Here is a 16,390-nt window from a genome sequence, read left to right on the forward strand (position 1 = left end):
GGATCCAGGGAAACCGTCTTTCACTCCCAATGAAGCGAAACCAAGTGTTGTCATGTTTGTTGGTTTACAAGGTATTCTCACTAATTTCACATTGATTGTATTTTTCTTTTTGCTCAGAAAGTTGATTGGTTTATTCACATTTCTTATGTGCAATTATTTGTCATCAAGTTCAAATTGAACTAGCACTAGCTATCTGGGAGAGCTTTAATGATTGATTAATGTGCTGTAAACCTTATTTTTTGTTGGTTTTCAATTTTATATATATATATATATATATATTCCATTTATATGAGTGTTGTTAAAGGAACTCTAAAATTAACTTAGTATACTTTATTACAAAAGTATTTATTGAATTACTGATTTATTCTAATATAAAATGACCAAAAAGAATATATGGAATTGTGAAACAAATATAATTTTAATAAGTATACCCTACTAACCTTATTCAACTTTAATCAAGAGATTGCTTGGTGCCCATCTTTGTGATTTGCGAGTCAGAATGGCTTCTTGGGGTTCCTTCTTCTTTCTTTTGCTACTGATTCCACTTCTGATACGAAGTTCCTTATGCATCGAAGCATATCATACGTCTATTAATTGGGACACTAAATATTACTTCCAGATAACTCCTATGCAAGCACAACTGATGGCAATACAATGTAAAATGCTACAAAATGATTAAAATTGGCTGAGTAAGATAACTAATAATCTTAAATTTGAAGAGGTCAGGCATTGGAGGGGTTCTCATACCTCCAAAGTGATGACACCACGAAAGTGCCTCTCCTCTTGCTTTTTGGTGTAGCCAAGCTGTGAAATAAATAAAGGGTCAAATTATATCCGGATATCAATTTGCAAGAGTGAAAGGAGCAGAAATAACAACAGTAACACATTTACAATCCAATATTCTGAAGTAAAATAAAGAGAAATAATGCAAAGCAAAACAAATGACTCAATTCTGATATATTGGGACATATATATATATATATAATCTACGAGCTAGCACGTGCTACTCCATGCTTTATAAGACCTTGTCTGGCAGTAAGACATTGTAAGGACTCAAACAAAAAAGATTGGAACATACATAAAACTATACATGAAGGCTTTCCTCTCTGATAACAATCAAAAAACAAATAGAGGCTTACCTCTCTAAACACCTCGTGGGGAAAATTGTCATCCCCGCAGTCAATGTGTAATTTTTTTAATTTTTGGGAACAAATAATCAGAAACTTGGCCTTGAAGTCTTGGTTTGTTTTATCAGTTACGTTTTGTTTATCAATAATAAGTTTCTCATTTAAGAACTTTAATATCAAGTACTATACTATTTTTATTTTTATTAATTATTTTTTAAGCAAAGCGATAATAGTTTCTCATTACATTATGGCCCAATTTCCAAGGGATGAGAAACAAAGTTTATATAATTTTCACGGAATAAATTTGAGGGGAAATCACTTTTCATGTCATTTTCCAAGGAGTGCTACTATTTCCACCCACCAGTCCTATTTCTCCACCCATTTTATCTTCAAAATTTTAAAAACAAATTTACCTTTTTAAAATGACCATTTACCCTTTCTCTTTGAAACAGAACATTTTCAAAAGGCCAACGCCATTTGCATTTCACCCGACGCCAACGGCGTTTTCCTCAAATTTGAAAAATAGGGATACAAAATAGATGAAATGGGATTGAATTCTTTTCCAGCAAAGCTTTTCTTTAACTTCTTCTTCTTTATATGGGGGGTTCTATTTACCCCAGCAAACATCTCATACCATCTAACAAGCCCACAACGAATCTGCAAAAATGGTTGAAGAAATTAGTTAAATGGTACCTTTCTTGGGAAGAAGGTTGCTGGCAATAGATCTTTGATTATGGGTTAGACAGAGTATATATTTTTTCAGTGTCTTTCTTGGATATCAGACCACAAACTGACTGCAATTCCAAATTGTGCTTCCCATTGGTTGACTTTCTATGCACTCTTTTTTCACTCAAATTTCGATCTAATTTCAATTATCACTTCTGTGCAACCTTACAGATAGATGGTTGTTTTCCATAGGGACGAGGGGCAGCTTTGGGGAGGTGGGGTTGGGGTGGATTATTTTTTACGTTTTTTTAATTTATAACTATATATATATATTTTTTTTTTTTTGAATGGGTGTTTTAGGAATTATGGTGGGTGGAAAGATAGGATTGTGTTTTCTCAAATTTATATGATGGGTGAAAAGATAAGGTGGGTAGTGAAATAGGACAGAGATGTGGAAATAACAGCACTTTTTCCAAGGGATGGGAAATGAAGATTCATTTCCCATGTTTGGTAATGCCCATAAAATAACATGAGATATCACTTTGTTTCCTTTTCCATGTTTGTTTTGAGTAGGAATGGAAAACAAAGTTTGTATAATTTTCCAATTATACCCAATTAAATCAAATGAAAAAATGCACTTAATGATATATTGTAATTTTAAATTGTTAATGAGGATAAAATGATCATGAAAAATGTGCATTTAGTGTTACCTCATTTTCTCAAACTTTCCCATGATGAGGGAAAACAAAATCCAACGGAGGATGAGGGTTTCACTTTCCCTCTTACTTTCTCATGTGTCATGCAACCATTTCTCATGCCTAGACTTACCAAACATGGGAAAGCAATTGATTTCTCATCCTCAAGCCTCATTTCCATTAACCAAACTGAGCCTATATAGTCTCGCTTACCTAAAGACCTAATAATGAGGTCATGTGAGCATTTAGGTCGTTAGGTAAGTGGGACTGAGATTATATATATCAAACTTTTCAATCCAATACAAAACCAAAACCAGAAGATTTTTTCTCTTCCCACACCACCAGCAATAAGAATTTTAGTCATCTTTTTATTTGGATGGGTACGCTCGAGTATAGCCATTTATGTTTTATGCTTTCAGTTTTGTTTTTAATTTGAATAACATAATGGGTTAATTTGATCTTATTTCTTTGTAAGTGGACTTTGAGAAAAATTAAGCAAATAACTATTGTTATTAAAGCCAAATTCCTCCATTAACCTTTCCTTGATCTTGTTCTATCTATATTAATTTCATAAAAAGCTTGTTTTATTAGCCTTCCCGCATCATATAGGTTCTAGCAAGCAAAAGAGAACCAACCCTCAGTTCATACCAGCAAGCTTATAATGTAATATATGGAAAAAGTTAATAATTAATATTTTTTTTAAAGGTAATATTTGGTATATAAATGTAAGACCATGAGCAATATATTTGTTTGGTGCTTATGATTGAATTGGATAACCCACTAAATTTGTTGAAGAAAGACATGAAGAAATTTTCTCCAAGTTGAATGTAGAATATAGATTACTCACAAAAAAAAACTTATCCAATCTAATCCCTTCATAATGGTAGGATATATCAACATCTTATGACTTGAACCTTCTAATTCACCTGAAATGAAAAATCGTTCACCTTTACATACCTTAAGGGCCCGTTTGATAACCATTTCAGTTTGTAGTTTTTGGTTTTCAATTTATAGTTTTTCATTATTTATTTTTTTTAAAAATAAAAATTGGAAACTTGTTTGGCAACTAATTTCAGTTTTTGAAAAAAGTGAAAAGTGAAAACTAAACAAAAGTTGTTTGGTAACTGATTTCAGTTTTCAGTTTTATGTGGAACTTGAAAATGGAATTTTTTTGGGGTCAAATTGTGAATTTCATATTGTAGAATGAAAGTGCATGTAAGAAAGAGTTTGTAGTATTTTTTTCATCAATTTTTTGGATTCATGATGATTTTTTTGGTGAATTTTGGATTTGGAGGTTTCGAGGCTTTGATTGGACCTAGTTGGAAATTCTGAAGCTTTGTTGGATTTTGATTTCGGTGTGATGGATTGCTTGTGTTTTAATGAAATGGGTTATGGTAAAACAATAATGGAGAGAAATGCCAGAATTAGAAAGAAGACAATGAGCAAACTAAACAAATGAAACATAAAGCTTGTGCCTTTGGGTTCAAAAACTAAGGAGAAATATGATGGAATTGGATTGAACCCAGTTGGAAATTTGAAGCTTTATTGGAATTTTGGTTTGGGTTTGGTCGAGATGAGAGAGAAGGGAGGAGTGGGGGTTTGATTGGGATGAGGGAGAGAATATGTGCGTTTTTTATCTTCTAAGTAAGTCATTTTACAAATGAATAAATATATTTTTAAAATTTTAAAGGTAAGGTGAGTAAGGAAATAAGATAGGTGGGTGGAATAACAACACTCATATAATATGAGTGAATGACGAGCTTATAGTTATAACCTCTCAAATTATAACATGAGTGAATGCTTATATTTATACTACATGGCGAGGTGATACAATCGCTAAAAATTAATCAAATTTTACTTAAAGAAATAACCAAAGTTTAAAAAGCCCTTAATTTATTCCCTTAAAAAAAAAAAAAAAAAAAAAGGCCTCCATTTTCCTCATAACAAAATACTAGCCTATCTGCACGTATGAAATAGGCTTTTTTTTAATCATGCAAGCTACACGCGACTTACAAAGTTTCATTTTAATTTTTTTGCAATTGTATTTTACTAGATGCCTATATCAACAATTTTAATTTTTTATCGCCCTTATTTTTCTAGATGCCCATCTCAACAATTTAAATTTTTTTATCGCCCTTATTTTTCTAGATGCCCATCTCAACAATTTCTTCTTTTTTTTCTCCTTTTATCACATGTAAACTATTGAGACGGGCATCTAGAAAAATAAGGGCGATAAAAAATTAAAATTGTTGCTATAGGCATCTAGCAAAATACAATTGCAAAAAAATTCAAATGAAACTTTGTAAGTTGAGCGTAACGTGCGTGATTATAAAAAAAACCCCTCCCACGCTCCAAAGCACGTGCAGTGAGGCTAGTCAAATAAACTTTAGGAGATAGGGGGATTCTTATTCAATTAATTGTGCGTAATACCCACACTTTTGTATGTAAACCGTAGAGATGGACATCTAGAAAAATACAAGGATAAATAGTGGCAGACGGACATCTAAAAAAATACGTGCATGTGGGACTAACAATAATTATTTTATATTTAAAAATAATAATTTTTAAATAATTAAATGTAAGTTTTTTGGTTATTAGAATTACCAAATTGACAATATACATTTCTTTTCCTCCAAACCAAATTCACATGTACATTTCATATATGCAAAAGTTAGATATTTTTCATATATGCCAAAGTCATCTACATGACTCAGAAATTAGAGGTTTAGTTCGCTACACACAATTCTACCATTAATACATACAAATAAACATCCACAATTTCAAAATGAAACTAATAAGCCCCACAACCATGAACCATATGGCTTTAATGCTAGCAAAATATTATACAATTTGTGGTGTTTCCAAAATGAAGCCAATCTTATCAATCCATCATTTGTGGTGTTTCCAAAAAGATAGATGCATCAAACTTAGCTAGGCCATGTCCTCAAGCATTGTCACTAAGCAACTGCTCAACAAACACTTTCTTGATATCATCATCCAAAGACATGAATATAGATATGTTTTGTGGCTTCTCCAAAATGAGTTTTAGTGCTGTAATTTGATCTAAAGGAGAAAATCCCATTCTCTTGAGTTCTTTGGCAATATCAGATCGATCTTCATTACCTTTTATTATAGCCTCAGTCACCATTTGCATCCTTTTCCCAGAAGCTTCAAACAATTTCTCCAATACAGTCACAATCTTCTCTTCATCACTTGAGCTTGTAGCTCTTTTCCTCTTATTTTGACTGTTCATAGATTGGCTTCCTTCTATGTTTAAAGACATAGGAGATGCATCTTCCTGGACACAATTATCACTAGCATTAACATCATTATTGCTTTGCTCTTCCATCATGTCAGCGGGGGCTTCAGCTCTTTGTCCGTTAGCACGATCCTTTCCGAAGATATTAGAAAGTCTATCAAACAAAGGAAATGGTTTGCTCCTCCATTCGGCTGCTTCCTTGTGGTGCTATGATAAAACAAGGCACCACTTAGCTTATTTTCAATATGTTAAAGAAATAATAATAACAAAAGAAAGTTTAAAATCCACACTCATCAAACCCACTTGACATCATAATGTAAGCAAAATAGCAAAAATATATAATCATGTACCTGCACATAAGTTTCCCATGCATCATTACTGTCAACCTCAACACACTTTTTTATATCATTCCAAGCAAATCCACTTGTGTTTATCATGTCATAGACTATGCTATATTGTTTTTTCCACTTCTTCAATTTGGATTCAATATGAGGGCATGCCTTTAGCCCCGAATCAGGACATTTAATATTCAAAGCCTTCTCCATTTGGACCATAGTACCTGATTTGAAACTACCAGTCTCACAGCGTTGGCCTGCAGCCACAAAATCATCTAGCACGGTCAAAAACGAATCTTCTTCAAACTTGGACCATGACCGCCTAGTTCCTTTCTTTCCTTGTTCAAAGTTTTGACTGTTACCTTCACTTTCCATCCCTAAGAATAATCAACACAAATAAAATAATACCATAATCAATCATTGGAATTTGCAAAGAAAACATAACTTTATTTCAAGGCATGATTCTTCTTTAGTACATCACATAACCTTAAAAACAAAATGAAAAATAAAATCAGCAAACCAATTGATAAATTTTCTTTAATACCACAATCAATACATTGTTAAGGCCAAATTATCATGCCTCAAATACAAATTACAATCACATAAAAAAGAAAACACCTTAAGAACTCAAACATAAATAACAAGAGTTGGCTAGTTATTCGCATTTCCTTGCCACTCATTATACATTTGGAACGCCAAGTCATTCCTCCAAGTAGTCCATTCATCCGATGCTCCAATGGTGCCAACCATATCACCTTCTATCACATTTTCCGTCTCTTCAATTTCATTTATTTCATACTCTAGTGGATCTCTAGACATCTCCCTCCTAATGAGATTATGTAAAAGACAACAAGCCGTAATTATTCGACATTGTGTCTTTATTGGATAAAAAGATGGACTCCTTAGTATGCCCCATCTAGCTTTTAGCAACCCAAAGCAACGTTCTATTACGTTTCTTGCTTTAGCATGCTTCATATTAAAATATTCTTGATGATTTACAGGTGTATTTCCTTCTCTCCATTCCGATAGATGATACCGTGTTCCTCTATATGGTGCGAGAAATCCCTCACCATTTGTGTACCCACCATCTACAAGGTAATAATAACCTAATAACCAAAAATTAAAAATAAAAGAAGTCAATTCCTATTATTGTGTGGTAATTGTATAAACTTATTAATTATTTATAAAGTGGACACTAGCTAATGGCCTTACCGGTAGGAACTCTTAATCCATTAGGCCTAGTTATGGCATCTCGAAGGACTCTAGAGTCGGATGCGGATCCCTCCCAACCCGGCAACACAAATATGAATTGCATATCACGTGAGCAAACGGCCAACACATTTGTTGCAATTTCTCCCTTTCTAGTCCGATATCTCGGTTTTTCGGTTTCAGCTACTCGCACTTTAATGTATGTTCCATCTAGTGCTCCCAAGCAATTCTATTAGGAAAAAAAAAAAAAAAGGGTAAACTTTCATTAAGTTTATATGCTGCACAGATCATAGAAAAAAAAGCCAAAGTATAATAAACATACCTTAAACCATTTCCATCTATGATCTGTGCAGTTATCACCTACAGGTTCCGGTACTCTCAATAGGCTACCTTGTAATCTTAAAATGCCTTGTAACACGGAATTGAAGTACCTACTAATAGTCTCTCCTGATCGAACAAATCTATTTCTAATAGTACGATTCTTAACATGATGAGCAAGGATATGCAAGAACATACATACTTGCTCCTCCACAGTCACCAAACCGTCATTCTTTAACCTTCCATCCGTGCGAAGCAAATCACATAATAAACCAAATGTCTTTAAATCCATTCTTAGTTCACTCACACATTCTCTATCATTGCCTAATATACTGTTCAAATAACGTAATCGATTCTCATGTCTAACAAACGAACGGTTATTGAGGGAACGTCTTTCTAAAAGTCTTCGATTTCTTCTCATATTTTTTAGCATCATAAGCACAAGAATCGTGCAAGCACACATGGTCTCTAAATGCCACATCTCCAACAATAATAACAACAACATTCGTCTTTGATCCATATCTATTAATCCAAAAAGAAAAGAATTATTCCACTTAACCAATCCTACTGAAAGTAAAATAACCCCAAATTGAACACAAAAAGTTTCATATATGCAAATAGAAACAGTTTAATTAATGCAAAGCCATAATTAATACCATTCGCAAAGTATGGAAAATTCACCCCATAGACCAAAAATTATCAACCAATGTGTGCCTAATACCACAACAAATATGAAGAAAAAAGTTCTAGGATTATTTCACTTTTGGCCAAAAGATGCTGTTGCTGATTAACACCAAAAGCATATTGAAAGATTCTCTCCAACCAAAAACTGTAAAACCAAAAGCATATTATGTATCAACCAAAAACTGTAAAACCAAAAGCATATTGAAAGATTCAAATAGCAGTTATATGAGCATATTCTGTATCAACCAAAAACTGTAAAACCAAAAGCATATTGAAAGATTCAAATAGAAGTTATATGAGCATATTCTGTATCAACCAAAAACTGTATAGTGTTTTCTGCTATGATGTTTGAAATATAAATGGACTTTGTTTTAAATCTTTCATTGTTGCTTCTGCGTGGGGTTGGTTTGGAAGTGAGATGCGCAGCAAAGAGCAATTTGTGTAATTGTGTTTGTGTATTTATCTGCATATGTATATATAACAACAATGACATGATGATGATGCTCTTTTCATTTTAATTAAATAACTGACCGTGTACTAATCAAGGGGGAAAAAGAACTGATAAACTAAGTGTACTTTTAAGCTTATTACAAGCAATTAAAAATACACGTGAAGTCACAACACACATCACAAGAAGTCAAGAAATCATCATCACTACACAAACAACACACAGGCCTGCAGAAAACAGATGCAGAATTTCTGAAGTACTTGGCCTTTTTTGACCTTTTTATTTCCAAATATTTTAACTATGAAAAAGCTGAATCTAACCATGTTCAACTTGCCAACGCAACGAATATGATCAACACAAATCATGGCAGAGAGATTGCTAATTGCTCGTAAAGTGATATTCATGCAGGATGCAAATTGCTCTGTCAAATGACATATACACTTCAAATATTGATGCCCAATAATAATTAAAATTGAAAAAACAGGTCATATGCGATAAATTGCTCTTTTAAATGACATATACAAACTGAAACAGTAAGTTCAATAAACTCAAGATTCATGCCAAAAGTCTACTTTACTTCTGAATTTCTAGGTTTTCTGAAATACCCAATTGCAAATTAATTGCCAATTAACATCATGTATACATATGTCACTACAGATTCTACGAAAATTAGAGAAGAGAAGAAGAAAATAACAGAGAAAAGGAAGGAGAGATTCTCAGAGAACAATCAAAACTGTTGAGGAGACAGTCACAATCAAGAGATGGAAGAAGGAATAAGAGAGGTATCCAAAGGGAAAGACCAGAAAAACTTGCCTGCGTCAAGATTCGAAGAAGAGGTTGAGTCGCAGAGACGGAGTCGTAGAGAAGGAGTCGCAGAGATGAAGTCCCAGAGAAGGAGTCGCAGAGTCGGGCATGTTCAATATAGCGAGGGCTTATTTTGCGAACCCATTTTGAGCTTCGCTGTATAAGGAGACCGAAGGAAGCGTTTTTTTAATTGTTGGACTCTACTATCCCATTTAAGTTAGTCCCCTTGCTAACCAAACATGGGCTTCAGGTCCAATATAGCACAGTCCCATTTAGTGAGCCATACCAAACATGCCCTTATATACATTTACAACATTTACAAAAGACAACAACATCATAGCTTGCTTCCTAATTCCACAATAGGAGACTTTAATTTGGCCCTCTAAGATGGTCTAAAGTTTAACCGAATACAAATGCTAAGATTGATTTGGTTTTTCTTTTCTTAATTTTAATTTTAAATTTATTTTAAAGCAAAAGTTTGGAGGGGGGAAGGAAACCCACAAATATGAGTATCATAGGACTTTAACCCAGGACCATTTGAAAGCATATCAATGGTATGGGCCAATCCAACTAACTCCTCTAGGGGTAGGATTGATTTGGTTTGTATGGTTGTTTTTGCACACCCCAAATAAGGTCTATGGAGCAAGACCAAAAAAAAAAATAAAAAAATCTAGAGACCAAAATGAAATTTGGACAAAGATTAGGTACCATTTTGTGTAAAAAGAACCCAATTCAATCTTGGCCGGGAGAGTTCTTCTATTATTACTGTTTCTTCAAAGTCAGGTTAATCACATATCGAGAAGAGGAGACATCAGTTTATTTCTGATTTCTCCCAAACCCTACCCCTGATTTTCACCCAAACCCTAGCCCCAAATTTCCTTTAAACCCAATCCCAGAATTCGCAATCAATTCCCAAATTCTCAACCAAACCCATCAAGTTCTTCTCCTTTAATCAGCCAAGATGGTGTTGGCGCAATTGGGGGGGAGCATTTCACGTGCTCTCCAGCAGATGAGCAATGCGACCGTGATCGACGAGAAGGTCCTGAACGAGTGCCTCAACGAGATCACTCGGGCTTTGCTCCAATCCGATGTTCAATTCAAGCTTGTCCGTGACATGCAGACCAATATAAAAAAGATTGTCAATTTGGATGATCTCGCTGCTGGTCACAACAAGCGCAAGATTATTCAGCAAGTAAAAGTTTTCATACACTCTCAAGCTTTTGTTCATTTTTATGTTGTAGTTGGTTGATTGATGACGAGCGTTTAGAATAAATTTGGTGTTTTTGGATGTTATTAAGTTGGTATTGAATTTGGAGCTTAGTTTTTTTATCTTATATTGAGCTTATCAAAATCATGCATTTTAGGAAAGTTTGGGTTAGTAGCATTTGCAAGCTTGTCTAGTAATGGAATAAAAACTTGGCAATTCGATGCATTGAGAACTTTAGACATACAGACATAAACAATTTCACCCTAAGGTTTAGCTTAATTTAATTAGACATACAGACATAAACAAGTTCACCCTAAGGTTTAGCTTAATTTAACTTTTCTCAAGAAAATAGCAATAAATATCAAGGAGATGTTCAATTGTTTATCATGTGTAGCCTACAACGTGTGCATCAAGGTTTGCTTTAAAAAAAAAAAATTAATGTTTGTTTTTAGACTCGTTAGAATGGTAAACGGTTTTAAATTGACTAGAAGATGCAGATACGTACACTTCCAACAGCTGGGTTTTTGGATATATTTTCATGGAAACCTTTATGTTAAGCACTCATTTTACTGTGGGGGATTCTTTCTTTGCTGTTCATTGAACCCCGGCTTCCCTCACCCCCCTCCCCCATCCCTTTTTTTTTTTTTTTTATTCAGTTTGCAGCAAATTTCATATGTTGATGCTCGATGATCTATTTAATTTTTTTATTCTCTTCATTTTCTGTGTTTTCTAATGAAGTGTTTCTTTTTGTATAGGCTATATTTAACGAACTTTGCAAAATGCTGGATCCAGGGAAACCGTCTTTCACTCCCAAGAAGGGGAAACCAAGTGTTGTCATGTTTGTTGGTTTACAAGGTATGCTCACTAATTTCACACTGGTTGGAATTTTATTTTATTTTGGTTAGAAAGTTGATTCTTGATTGGATTATTTCACAGTTCTTATATGCAACAATTTTAGTTATCAAGTTCCAATTGAAATAACTATCTGGAAGAGATTTAATGATTAGAAGTTTCTTGGACTTTAAAATGTACTTTTAGCTGAAATATGCTGTATTTATATCTTATTTTGTGTTGGTTTTCAATTGGATTTATCTATTCCATTTACATTACATGTTTAATCAATTCATCTAATTTTCTTAAAACATGCAGGGTCTGGAAAAACCACCACGTGTACAAAATATGCATATTATTATCAGAAAAAAGGTTGGAAACCTGCCCTAGTGTGCGCAGATACATTTCGAGCTGGTGCATTTGATCAGTTGAAGCAGAATGCCACTAAGGCTAAGATTCCATTTTATGGAAGGTACTCTTTTTTCTTTCTACTGGTTTCTTTCTTTTAACAATTACAAGCCCAAAAGAGTTGTGAAGTTTGAGAATGTTGAATTTTTCTTTTCTTTATGTAAACATCTCAATTCTAGATATTAGTTATTTTTTAAATAGGGGAAGTGAAGGAAAGAGGAAGGTAGTATTTAGATTAGTATCGTAGTGGCTATAGTTTGGTGTCATACTCCACTGGTATGGATCACGGTTTGATGTTTTTGGAGTTAGGAAAAAGATGGTGGTCATAACAGGCAGCCATCTGTGGTGTCCTCTTGCATATCCATCTTTATTTCTATACTACCTTTATGTTTTTCTTCTCAGAATTTGATGCCTTTAGCATTCAAGTGATTTTTGGTATTTTCCCCTGCAGCTATATGGAGTCGGACCCTGTGAAAATTGCAGTTGAAGGTGTGGAAACGTTCAAAAAGGAGAGTTGCGATCTTATAATTGTTGATACTAGTGGGCGTCACAAACAAGAAGCTGCCCTTTTTGAAGAAATGCGTCAAGTTTCTGAAGCAACGGTATTTGTTCTGGAATTTCATACTATTTAAACTTACAGATGATTTCATTTGTTTGATAATATCATTCTCTTAATATACTTTCTCTCATATTCCAGAAACCGGATCTTGTTATATTTGTTATGGATAGCAGTATTGGTCAGGCTGCATTTGATCAAGCTCAAGCCTTTAGGCAAAGTGTTTCAGTTGGAGCTGTTATTGTTACAAAAATGGATGGCCATGCAAAGGGAGGTGGTGCTCTTAGTGCGTAAGTTTTGCTGCAAATATTGCAATGTGTAATTTAATAATTTTTAGTTTGATCTAAGCATTGATATAGCTCATAAGAAGATGGTCCATTAAGATTACTCTGGAAACTTAGTACTTGGTTTTTGTTCATAGGCTAGTTTTCAACCTGTGCAATTCATGGGAAAAGTTTGCTATAGTTATAAATTTTTGAAACAGTTTGCAAAATTGAAATATAACAAATAATTAAAAACTATAACCTCTTGTCTCACTCAAATCTTCAAAACCTCTCATTGTACATCCACCTCACGTAGGTAAGCCAAACCGCATTGACATCCATATTATGTTCCAACCCCGAACATCCAAATTATATATTTACCCTGTATACCTAAATCTCTAATTGCAGTACATTCTTTGCTAACCCAAAGTTCTCACTGTGAAACACTATTGGTAGTACCAAGCTTACGTTGCACAACACCTACCATATGTACCAATCAGTGGTTAGTCCCCTAATAATCAGCTCAATGTTTTCCTAAGGATGGGATTTGAAGTAAAATGGTTCAGGAATGGTATTGTATAAGAAATATTTATCTTGGGGTTTGATCTCTGTGAGACTGCTGAATTTGTACTCTTGAGGTGGCTGGAAATTTTCTGCAGAACTTGGATTTTAATGGGAAGGAAAAGAAATGCTAGACAACAGTAGGAAATCGCTCCTGGGTCTGTAAGTAGTCACAGCTAGGAAGATAAGTGAAGCACTCCTTTGATGGCTAAAATGCTGGGGCAGTAGGAAACATTTTTTTTAGCAGAATTTTTGACAGAGTTAGCGTCAGGTGACACATTTGGAATATTGAAAAATCAAGGTGGCATCTCTCTTAAAACACTTTTGTTTTCCTGAGGTGACAATTGAAACTCGTGTATAAGTTCAGGTGACATATCTGAAATCTTCCTTTTATTATTATATGTGTTTTTTCTGCTAATCCGCCTTCTCAGTCTTGTAATGCTATTCCAAAATTTTCATGAACTTTAACTTCAAACATTAGTCTAGTGTTCAATACCAAAGAATAGGTACAGTGAAGGAAAGTATCTCTTTGGTTTCTGGGATTTCCAGCAATGGAAATAACATAGAAAACTAAATTTGATAGTGTGCCTATAAAATAATGTCTAAAGACAAGACATAGAGTTTTAGTCCTTACTAAGGTGTGGTATGAAAAACAGAACATAGTGTTTTAGAGTTTCTAGAGTATGCACTTACAGAGAAGCATTGGTCGCTTCTCCCGTTTTCTTGTTTGCAAAATCATGGTCCAGAGTTCATTCTTAACTTATTATGGATTAATTTATGTAACAGAAACTTCTTGCTCATTGCAATCAAAGCAGTTGAAAATTCAAAATTGTAATTCTTGGATCATTAATCTCAGTGACTGTTTGACAACTAGATTTTCATTTATTATATGTGTGCAGTGTTGCAGCAACAAAGAGTCCTGTTATATTTATTGGAACAGGAGAGCACATGGACGAGTTTGAAGTTTTTGATGTTAAACCGTTTGTCAGCCGTCTCTTAGGTCACTATCTTTTTCAGTCTTGACTTTTCTTGATGTACTTAGCAATGAATATTTTAAACTGTTTAAATGACAATGGTTTTTACCACCAGGCATGGGCGACTGGTCTGGATTTATGGACAAGATCCATGAAGTTGTTCCTATGGACCAACAGCCAGAACTCTTGCAAAAGCTTTCAGAAGGGAACTTTACATTAAGGATTATGTATGAGCAGTTTCAGAACATACTTAAAATGGGTCCAATTAGCCAGGTTATCATTCTCTTTTATTGAACTTTATCTAGAACGTGCCTCTTTTATGTTCTTGCCCCTTCTTCTATACATCTGTTTTACAGGATGTGCAAGGTTTGAATACTAAATAGGTGGCACCTTTGTGTGATTGGATCTACTGAAGCTAATTGTAGATAAGAAAAGATTACGTTCACATGTTTAGGGATAACATTCACGTTTTATGGTAGCTTCACTAATTCTTCCCCAAATTTAAATTTTAGCAAAAACCACTTAAAACCCAACTTCGACCCTTCCCTACAGCTTCCCCAGAATTGAGAAATGCCCAAACTTTTCTCCGAATCAAGTTTGCTGTTTCATTTTGTCAAATGCTGCTTATTACTCTGACTCAGTAGCTATAGCTCTCCTCTATAAAAGAGGTCTTCCCCTCCCCAAAATGTCGTAAATGGATTTTAAGAAACCATATTATTGATGTCATGAAGATTGGAGAGGTAAGAATCATACTCATGATTATGTATGAACTGTATGTCTTGCTCTCTCTCTCTCTCTCTCTCTCTCTCTCTCTCTCTCTCTCTCTCTCGTACACACACGCACATGCAGAAGCTTTAGGGTACGTAATCATGGATGTTATAGTTGAGACTTGAGAGGATCCTTGCAGACTAAGAATTTATTTGGTTTATGTAGGTCTTCTCAATGCTTCCAGGATTCAGTGCTGAATTAATGCCAAAAGGTCGTGAAAAGGAAAGCCAGGCGAAGATCAAGCGGTACATGACCATGATGGACTCGATGACAAATGAAGGCAAGTAAAGCCCATTCCTTTTGTTTCTGTGTATTAAGCTGCGTAGTTTGAACAATAACTGTGATGTTTAGTTCCTTTGGCGGAAAAAAAATACAAGAAACTCACATGTTCTACTGAATTCGTCATGTTGAACTGAGTAGCTTAACTTGTCTTGCAGAGTTGGATAGCTCAAATCCAAAACTCATCAATGAGTCACGTATAATGCGAATAGCACGAGGTTCTGGTCGTCAAATTAAAGAAGTAATGGAGATGTTTGAAGAATACAAGCGCCTTGCCAAGATATGGAGCAAAATGAAAGGACTTAAGATTCCAAAGAAGGGTGAAATGAGTGCACTATCCCGAAATATGAATGCGCAGCATATGAGCAAAGTCCTTCCTCCCCAGATGCTGAAGCAGATTGGTGGCATGGGTGGCTTACAAAGCTTGATGAAGCAAATGGGTTCTGGTAAAGACATGATGGGGATGTTCGGAGGCGGGGACAAGTAAGATATTTATGACAATTACAGTGGTGATCTCAAGTTTATTTGCAAGTAAGGGTTGTCCTTGTCAACCAGAGAGGCTTGCGGTTGTGGGAGGCTAACATATATCTGCCCGCCAGTTGATCCTGCCAAGTGTTTTGCTAGAGCCTATTATCGAAGGGGCCAACAGTAATTTTGTTTTGTTTTTAATCGATAGTTGCTTTAGTTGTGATCTGAAGGGTCGGCATTTCTTTTTTAGTCTTATTGTATACAATGTATTTGGTTAAAGAAATGATCGGTGATCAAAAGAATTGTAATGAAGTGTAGGCAATGAAGTGAATTTCATCATTTAATGTTTAAAACAGAGCACATAGGATTTGTTCCCCCTTCATTTTTTTTTGTAGCCATTTACCAATTTGATTTCATGCTTGCAAAAAAAGTTTTGTGAGGATATTTAATATCGAGTATTTTGGCATATTGTCGCCCCAAAACTACCTATTTGATTACTTTTTGTAGTTTGCCTCGCCCAACATAGCTTC

General features: G+C 34.6%; 2 protein-coding genes across 2 annotated transcripts; one reads left to right on the plus strand and one right to left on the minus strand.

Annotated features, from left to right (window-relative positions):
• Nucleotides 1–5,158: 5,158 nt before the first annotated feature.
• Nucleotides 5,159–9,615, minus strand: LOC117622896. The gene is made up of 3 exons (XM_034353696.1): nt 9,555–9,615; nt 6,098–6,459; nt 5,159–5,954 (listed from the first exon to the last, which is right to left on the minus strand). The coding sequence occupies exons 2-3, from the start codon at nt 6,455–6,457 to the stop codon at nt 5,433–5,435; spliced, it is 882 nt and encodes a 293-aa protein (XP_034209587.1). The 5' UTR covers nt 6,458–6,459; nt 9,555–9,615; the 3' UTR covers nt 5,159–5,432.
• Nucleotides 9,616–10,115: 500 nt separating this feature from the next.
• Nucleotides 10,116–16,242, plus strand: LOC117622158 (signal recognition particle 54 kDa protein 2). Its single transcript, XM_034352732.1, has 9 exons — nt 10,116–10,737; nt 11,508–11,607; nt 11,902–12,055; nt 12,443–12,593; nt 12,689–12,837; nt 14,271–14,371; nt 14,461–14,618; nt 15,279–15,393; nt 15,551–16,242. Exons 1-9 carry the CDS (start codon nt 10,507–10,509, stop codon nt 15,877–15,879), a joined length of 1,488 nt encoding a protein of 495 aa, XP_034208623.1. The 5' UTR covers nt 10,116–10,506; the 3' UTR covers nt 15,880–16,242.
• Nucleotides 16,243–16,390: the final 148 nt, after the last annotated feature.

Source organism: Prunus dulcis, chromosome 3, assembly GCF_902201215.1.
Source record: "Prunus dulcis chromosome 3, ALMONDv2, whole genome shotgun sequence".
Lineage (NCBI taxonomy): Eukaryota > Viridiplantae > Streptophyta > Magnoliopsida > Rosales > Rosaceae > Prunus > Prunus dulcis.